The sequence below is a fragment of the Paralichthys olivaceus genome, chromosome 24 (genome assembly GCF_024713975.1).
Source record: "Paralichthys olivaceus isolate ysfri-2021 chromosome 24, ASM2471397v2, whole genome shotgun sequence".
NCBI classification, from domain to species: domain Eukaryota; kingdom Metazoa; phylum Chordata; class Actinopteri; order Pleuronectiformes; family Paralichthyidae; genus Paralichthys; species Paralichthys olivaceus.
Genome location: NC_091116.1, coordinates 2,657,666 through 2,665,809, shown reverse-complemented (window position 1 = coordinate 2,665,809; position 8,144 = coordinate 2,657,666). Strand labels below are relative to the sequence as shown.

The 8,144-nt window shown below is 51.6% G+C and overlaps 1 protein-coding gene across 1 annotated transcript; it reads left to right on the top strand.

Moving 5' to 3' along the window:
- The first annotated feature begins 1,316 nt into the window (after window positions 1-1,316).
- Window positions 1,317-7,514, top strand: LOC138407076 (uncharacterized). Its single transcript, XM_069521415.1, has 2 exons — window positions 1,317-6,705; window positions 7,227-7,514. The coding sequence occupies exons 1-2, from the start codon at window positions 3,124-3,126 to the stop codon at window positions 7,374-7,376; spliced, it is 3,732 nt and encodes a 1,243-aa protein (XP_069377516.1). The 5' UTR covers window positions 1,317-3,123; the 3' UTR covers window positions 7,377-7,514.
- Window positions 7,515-8,144: the final 630 nt, after the last annotated feature.

The following is an 8,144-nucleotide window of genomic DNA, read 5'->3' as shown; positions in this document are numbered from 1 at the left end:
GAACGGGGATGATGGTGGATGTTTTGAGACAGGCGGGTACAACACATTCAGCCAGTGAGGTGTTAAAAATGTTCGTGAACACTGGAGAAAGCTGGTCTGCACAGTGCCTCAGTGTGGAGGGGGAGACAGCGTCGGGTCCAGGTGCCTTGCGGGGGTTCAACTTCTTCAGAAGCTTGTTTACATCCCTCTCCTGAATAGAGAGAGGTGTGATGGGGGGGAGGGGGGTTGAGTCTTTGTCCAGGCTGGGGTGAAGAGGTGTAATAGCTATGTGGGGGGGCTGGGAGTCTGGGTTAGAACTGGTCCATTGTCTTTCAAATCTACAGTAAAAGTCATTCAGTTCGTTTGCAAGTTTCAGGTCTTCCACAGAGTGGGGGGATTTGGTTTTGCAGCCGGTGATCACTCGCAGCCCCTTCCAGACTGACGAGGAGTCGTTGGCTGCAAACTGTTGTTCCAGCTTCTTTGAGTACTGTCGTTTGGCCTCCTTAATCTCCTTGCCAAACGAGTATTTTGCCAGTCTGAAACTATCCATGTCCCCACTCTTGAAGGCCGCCTCCTCCAAACGAAGCTGTTTGAGTTTTGCAGTGAACCAGGGCTTGTCGTTGTTATAGCTCACCCTGGTGCGTGTTGGGATACATCTGTCTTCACAGAAGCTGATGTATGACGTCACTGCATCTGTGTATTCATCGAGGCTGTTGGAAGCAGTTCTAAAAATGTCCCAGTCAGTGTTATCCAGACAGTCACGCAGCTCCTCCACAGCTTCTCTGTTGCTCCAGTTCTTGGATCTCAGCACAGCAGGTTTAGAAAGTTTGAGTTTCTGCCTGTAAGCTGGGATCAGGTGAATAAGAGTGTGGTCGGACAGGTCCAGAGCAGCGCGGGTAACTGCATGATACGCCTTGGTGATGGTGCTGTAGCAGTGATCAAGAGTGTTCTCCCCCCTGGTCGGGCATTTGATCAACTGTTTATATTTCGGGAGTTCCTGAGATAAGTTCCCCTTATTAAAGTCCCCGAGGACAATAACAGGGGAATAAGTGTTCTCTCTCCTCCTCTTCACCCCCAGTACCTGCTCGGCGAGTTGTCGTTGTGCTTCGCGCACGTCAGCTTGCGGGGGGATGTACACGCCGGCCAGGGTGAAAGAGGTGAACTCACGGGGAGAGTAGAACGGTCGGCAGGTAATGAAAAAAGTTTCCAGGTCCGGAGAACAGGACTGTAAAATGACTTTCACGTCGCTGCACCAGCCCTGGTTTATATAAAAACAAACCCTCCGCCTTTTGCCTTGTGTGAGAGGATCGGGTCGCGGTCCGCGCGTAACAGCTGGAAGCCGGTCATCTGTGCGGCGGAGTCCGGTGTGGCTTCAGTCAGCCACGATTCCGTGAAACACAAGACAGAAGTAAGGGAAAAGTCTCTATTTTCCGGATGAGGAGGCGCAGTTCGTCAATCTTATTGCACAGCGAGCGGACATTGGAGAGGAGGATGCTCGGGAGAGGTGAGCGTAATCCCCGCTCCCTGAAGCGCACCAGGGCCCCAGCGCGCTTCCCTCGTCGTCTCCGCCGGAGTCTCACTGCGTGTCCGAGGACCACCGCACCTTTGATGAGTAAGTCCACTAAATCCACGGAAGAGGCGATAAAGTTGGGACATAAATCGGATGGTGTTGTGTCCCTGATGGAAAGAAGCTCGTCCATCGTGAAAGTAATCCGAGTAGGGTCGCAGTAAACAGAATTAAATACTAAAAACAAACACAAAAGTGCGCACCAACACACCGAGGCGACCGTTCGTGGCGCCATCTTGGTGTGTTTAGTCTTAAGTTGTGACTCTTCTCTGTTTTAGCACATCAGTGGTGGAACATCAGTGGTGGAACAAACTCCCGACCAATGTCAGGACAGCGGAATCGCACTCCATCTTCCGCAAAAGACTCAAGACTCATTTGTTCAGACTTCACCTCGACCCTGCATAGCATGACTCCCGAGAACCGGAGATGAAGCTGAAACAGCGCCAAAATTTTCAGTGGCCGGGAGGGGCATTACGTCTATAGTAGTTTAGCACTACCATAGACAATGAATGGGAATGTGTTTAGGGCCGTTTAGCTAAACAATCCACGGCTGCTGCGCGGGAGACAGGGGTCGATTCCCTGATGGAGAGGAACATATTTTTTACATAAAATGTCAAGAATTTCCTGTGAAAGTGAAAAAAATTTAAAAAACTGAATCCACACCTGCATCCACATTAAATGGGTTCCTCCCCTTCCATTCATCAAGTTTGCACAGGATCTAGAAAAGAGGGATCCAGAGGAGGAAAAGATGTTCTCCATCTCATACATTATTATCTATTTGCTCAGGGTACTTTGTAAAAGACGAATAGAAGAAATATCATCTGAAAGAGGACAACAGTTTTGCTCTACTTCCACTGAATGTTGCTTGGTCAGAACCACTTCTTCCAACTGTCTGATTAAAGTTTTCATGACTTGTTCAGCATAATTTATATAAATAATATATAGATATAGATATTGTGGCATCACACGGGGCCAGGTAGTGGATGGGTGCTACTTCCCCTTTAAGGAGCAGCGCCCACACCCCAAGATGGCCGCTGAGGCAACAACTCCAGGTCCCAGAAGGCCTCACTCCTCACCCAGGTGTAGGTGGTTAGGCCAGATAATTGAGGGGGAATTTAAGAGCTGCCAGAGGAGAGAAGGAGCGAGCACACGGCAGGAAGGAGCACGGAAACCTGCAGGAAAACCAGCTCCAAACCCCAGTGAAGGCTTCAGAGTACTACGACCCGAAGGAAGGAAGAAGAACCACGAACACCTCACGTTAAGTTTGTTTTGAAACGATTTGGTTTAACCCAATATCTCCCCTGGGACGCTTTTGTTTATTTGTTGTTTTTGATTAAGAGGAAGGACAAGTCTACGAATAAAGCTTCCGTTTATTCATGAGAACCTTTGTGATTGGGTCAGTTTTTCAATCTCCCATGCACCACCCCCTAACCTGCTCTTCGTGACCTCTCATGACCTCACAAATGGTGGAGAATGTGGGCAAGGGGCTTAAGTGCGGATGAGCGGGACGGAAGAGATTGAAGCTTTGACTCAGTTTTTTGCAGACCTTCACACAGACGACCCCCCCCCCAACCCAAATGGAGCAACTGGTGCAGATGCTGGTGGAGAGCCAGAGGGCCCAGCAGGAAATCGGGGCCGCCTTGGTGCAACAGCAAATAAGGGCCAACCAACTGAAGGAGCAGGAGCTTGAGCAGTTATCCAGGTCAAAACCCAAAGTCGCTGACTTCCTCCCGAAACTAGGAGAGACGGATGATGTGGAAGCGTACCTTCATGCGTTTGAAGCTACAGCCACTCGGGAGGAGTGGCCAAAGACACAGTGGGTGGGACTCCTGGCTCCTTTTCTGTCGGGTGAGACCCTCAAAGCTTATCAAGATGTAGAGGCCAGTATTGAGCAAGACTATGACCAGTTAAAGAGAGAGATACTGAGCCGCCATGGGTTGACAAAATTTAGCATGGCTCAACGGTTCCATAACTGGACCTTCCAGAATGGAGTCAACCCCCGGTCCCAAATGCATGAGTTAAGACGAGTGACGAACAGGTGGCTGGAACCAGACAGGAGCAGCCCCACAGACATAGTAGATACTCTGGTGATGGACCGCTACCTAAGAGCTTTGCCTTATGAGGCGAAAAAAATAATCAGACACAAAAGATTAACCACGGCTGCTGAGTTGGTAGAAGCAGTGGAGCAGTTCCAGGCCGCCTCAGACATGCTCCGCCCCACTCGTAAAGAGCCTATCGCTTCGGCCCCCGCCCGACCAAGTGGGCCTCACCCCAAAGGTACTACGCCAGCCAGCCCTCACTCAGGCCCACCCCATAGACCCTTTAATGCACCTCGGCAGCCACGAGGATTCCTGAACCCCGAGGCACGCCAGTGCTATCGCTGTGGCGAAGTGGGCCACATCTCCTGGCAGTGCGAAAAGCCCGATGAGCCCATGCCCACAGCAGAGTCGGCTAACAGTCCACACGCCCACTTTGCTGCCCTCCTGGGGGAGCGGGGAGACCGCAGACCAACCTGCCCGGTAATGGTGAATCAACGTGATGTAGAAGCCTTGCTCGATTCGGGAAGTGCCCGGACCCTGATACACGAATCGGTGTTGGATGCATCGGCCCCTGCTCACGGAGACCCAGTTCCAGTGGTTTGTGTCCATGGAGACACCCATGTGTACCCCACCACGGTGGTAAAGCTGACAACCACGAGGGGCACATTTGCTCTTGAGGTGGGAGTGATCAAGACACTTCCAGTTCCCGTCCTTATAGGCCGGGACTGCCCGGCCTTCCAAATGCTGTGGAGGGAAGCCCAGACGAGGCTCAGACGGGAACCCCGAATACGTAAGCAAAAAATTAATGAACGGAATAAATCTTGTGGTAATGTTGCAGAACCCAGCCCCCCCTCACCAGGGATAGTCCAAGCCTTGGCAGGAGACTCTAGTGGCGCGGAGTCAACAGCCGGGGACACGGAGGACGCAGAGCATCAACCGGGCCTAAGTGGAGGGGACGAGGTTGACTCCCTGGAACAGCCACGTCTGAAAGGGCAGTATGGAACAGCTCAGTTACAGGACCCCACCCTTGGTAATGCCTTAAGAAATGTACAGGTCCTAGAGGGCACGTTGGTGGGAACCAGGTTAGCTCCCACATACCCCCACTTTGCAGTAAAAAATGGCCTCTTATATCAGGTAGTGAAAGCAAATGAGACAGTCAGAGAGCAACTCCTCGTTCCCCAACCTCATCGCTCAACGGTGCTGCAGTTAGCTCACACCCACCTGCTAGGAGCTCACTTGGGGGTAGAGAAAACCAAGGAACGAATATTACAACGATTTTTTTGGCCAGGAGTTCACAAACAGGTAGAAAACTACTGCCGCAGTTGCCCAGATTGCCAGATCACAGCCCCCAAACAGCAGTACCGGAACCCCCTTATCCCTTTGCCCATCATAGAAACTCCGTTCGAAAGGGTGGGGATGGACATTGTGGGTCCCCTCCCAAAGAGTGCGCGGGGACATCAGTACATCTTGGTCATAGTAGACTATGCCACCCGGTACCCAGAAGCTGTCCCCTTAAGAAAGGCGAATGCCCAACAAATAGCCAAAGAACTGTTCCTCTTCAGCAGCCGCGTAGGGGTACCAAAAGAGATCCTTACGGACCAAGGGACCCCCTTTATGTCCAGGGTCACCAAGGAGTTGTGTTCTCTGTTAAAAGTAAAACAGGTGAGAACCTCGGTGTACCACCCCCAGACGGACGGGTTAGTGGAGAGGTTTAACAAGACTCTCAAAGCCATGCTGAGGAAGGCCATCGACAAAGATGGGAGAAATTGGGACCAGCTTCTCCCATACCTTCTGTTTGCAGTAAGAGAAGTTCCTCAGTCTTCCACTGGTTTCTCACCCTTTGACCTCTTGTACTCTCACAAACCCCGGGGTCTTTTAGACATCGCCAAGGAGACTTGGGAGGAGCAACCCTGTCCCCACCGGACCATGATCGAACACGTGGGGGCTATGCGAGATCGGATGGCAGCGGTGGTCCCCATTGTGAAAGAACACATGGAAAAAGCCCAGAGAGATCAGAGTGCCGCCTATAACCGACCAGCCCAACCCAGAGAATTCCAACCAGGTGACAGAGTCCTAGTTCTGGTCCCCACAGTGGAGTGTAAGTTCTTGGCTACGTGGCAGGGACCCTACGAGGTGATTGAAAAAGTTGGGGAGGTCAATTACAAGGTACGGCAACCAGGGAGGAGGAAAGGGGAGCAGATCTACCATATTAACCTTTTAAAAAAATGGCATGATCGAGAGACCTTATTCACTTGCCTTCCCCCCAGAGAGTCCCCCGAACCGGCCCGAGACGTGGTTCAGTTTGGTCCCGACCTCTCCCCTCACCAACTGCAACAAGCAAAGGAGTTGGTGGAGGGTAATCCGGATGTTTTCTCATTCCTCCCAGGCTGCACCCACCTTGTAGAGCATGAAATACGCACCCAGCCAGGAAAAAGAGTGAACCAAAGGCCGTATCGGGTGCCGGAGGCCCGCAAGAGGTTGATTGCGGAAGAGGTAAAGAAAATGTTGGACCTTAATGTAATTGAAGAGTCCAAAAGTGCTTGGTCAAGCCCCATCGTCCTAGCCGACAAGCCGGACAAAACCGTAAGGTTCTGTAATGATTTCAGAAAAGTGAATGAAGTGTCTGAGTTCGATGCCTATCCTATGCCTCGTGTCGATGAGCTTATTGAAAGCCTGGGCAAGGCTCGATTCCTAACCACTCTTGATCTCACGAAGGGATATTGGCAGGTTCCCCTGTCTGCAGGGTCCAAGGAGAAGACGGCCTTTGCCACCCCGGGAGGCCTGTGGCAGTACCGGATGATGCCGTTTGGCCTGTTTGGAGCACCCGCCACCTTCCAGCGCTTAATGGATCAGGTACTAAAGCCACACCAAGAGTATGCATCTGCTTACATTGATGATGTTGTCATTCAGAGCCCAGACTGGGAAAGTCACTTACCTCGGGTGCAGAAGGTCCTGGAGTCCCTTCGACAAGCAGGCTTGACCGCGCACCCCCAGAAATGCAAGTTGGCTTTCAGTGAGACAAACTACTTGGGGTACACCATCGGGAGGGGCCTTGTCAAACCCCAGGAAGCCAAACTCCGGGCTATCCAGGACTGGCCAAAGCCGATGACTAAGAAGCAGGTGAGATCCTTTTTGGGCCTAGCCAATTATTACAGACGATTCATCCCGGACTTTGCGCTGGTAGCGGCCCCTCTCACAGAACTGACTACGAAGAAACACTCCCGGATGGTGACCTGGACCCCGGCAGCAGAAGAAGCGTTTGGCGACCTGAAGAGGGCTTTATGTTCAAAACCGGTCCTCACTGCCCCCGACTTCAGCAGAGAGTTTGTGGTCCAGGCAGATGCCTCGGAGGTGGGTTTGGGCGCGGTGCTAGCCCAGATCAATGAAGGTGAGGAACACCCAGTCCTGTATTTGAGTCGAAAACTGCTGCCTAGAGAGAAGAATTACGCAACCGTGGAGAAAGAGTGCTTAGCCATAAAATGGGCCCTGGAAACGCTCAAATATTACCTGCTGGGAAGGAGGTTCACTCTAGTGACCGATCATGCCCCATTACAATGGATGGCGAAGAACAAAGAGACTAATAGCAGGGTAACTAGGTGGTTCCTAAGCCTCCAGCCATATAACTTTTCTGTGGTTCACAGACCCGGTCGGCGCCATGGAAACGCGGATGCCCTGTCCCGCCGAGATGCCTTCTGGTCCTCCTTCACCCTGCCGAGGACGTCAGGCCCGGGGAGAGGGATATGTGGCATCACACGGGGCCAGGTAGTGGATGGGTGCTACTTCCCCTTTAAGGAGCAGCGCCCACACCCCAAGATGGCCGCTGAGGCAACAACTCCAGGTCCCAGAAGGCCTCACTCCTCACCCAGGTGTAGGTGGTTAGGCCAGATAATTGAGGGGGAATTTAAGAGCTGCCAGAGGAGAGAAGGAGCGAGCACACGGCAGGAAGGAGCACGGAAACCTGCAGGAAAACCAGCTCCAAACCCCAGTGAAGGCTTCAGAGTACTACGACCCGAAGGAAGGAAGAAGAACCACGAACACCTCACGTTAAGTCTGTTTTGAAACGATTTGGTTTAACCCAATATCTCCCCTGGGACGCTTTTGTTTATTTGTTGTTTTTGATTAAGAGGAAGGACAAGTCTACGAATAAAGCTTCCGTTTATTCATGAGAACCTTTGTGATTGGGTCAGTTTTTCAATCTCCCATGCACCACCCCCTAACCTGCTCTTCGTGACCTCTCATGACCTCACAATATATAAATTGTATAGATAATATCAATATACCTCTAGTACTGGGTTAAAGAAGACTGTGACTGTGTTGCTCCTCTTCATAGGAGGGATGAACACAAGAACAGCGAGATACTGAAGGACGAGGACGCTGAGCCAGTGAGGCACGGCACTGTACTGACTGGCCCTGAACTGGATGTTAGTGATGTGCACCGTCTCCAACAGACTGGCCACCATCAGGATGAGACTGATGCAGAAGAAAACGTCTGCAGGACACAACATACGACAGTTCAGTCAACTTTTCAATAACATCATGTATCTTAGCTATGATCTTGT

What these genes read in the sequence shown, in the direction of transcription:
- LOC138407076 (XM_069521415.1), top strand. Translation starts at nt 3,124, where the DNA reads ATGGAGCAACTGGTGCAGATGCTGGTGGAGAGCCAGAGGGCCCAGCAG. An exon ending in AGCCGATGACTAAGAAGCAG is followed by an intron (nt 6,706 to 7,226) that starts GTGAGATCCTTT and finishes TGTGGTTCACAG; the next exon opens with ACCCGGTCGGCGCCATGGAA.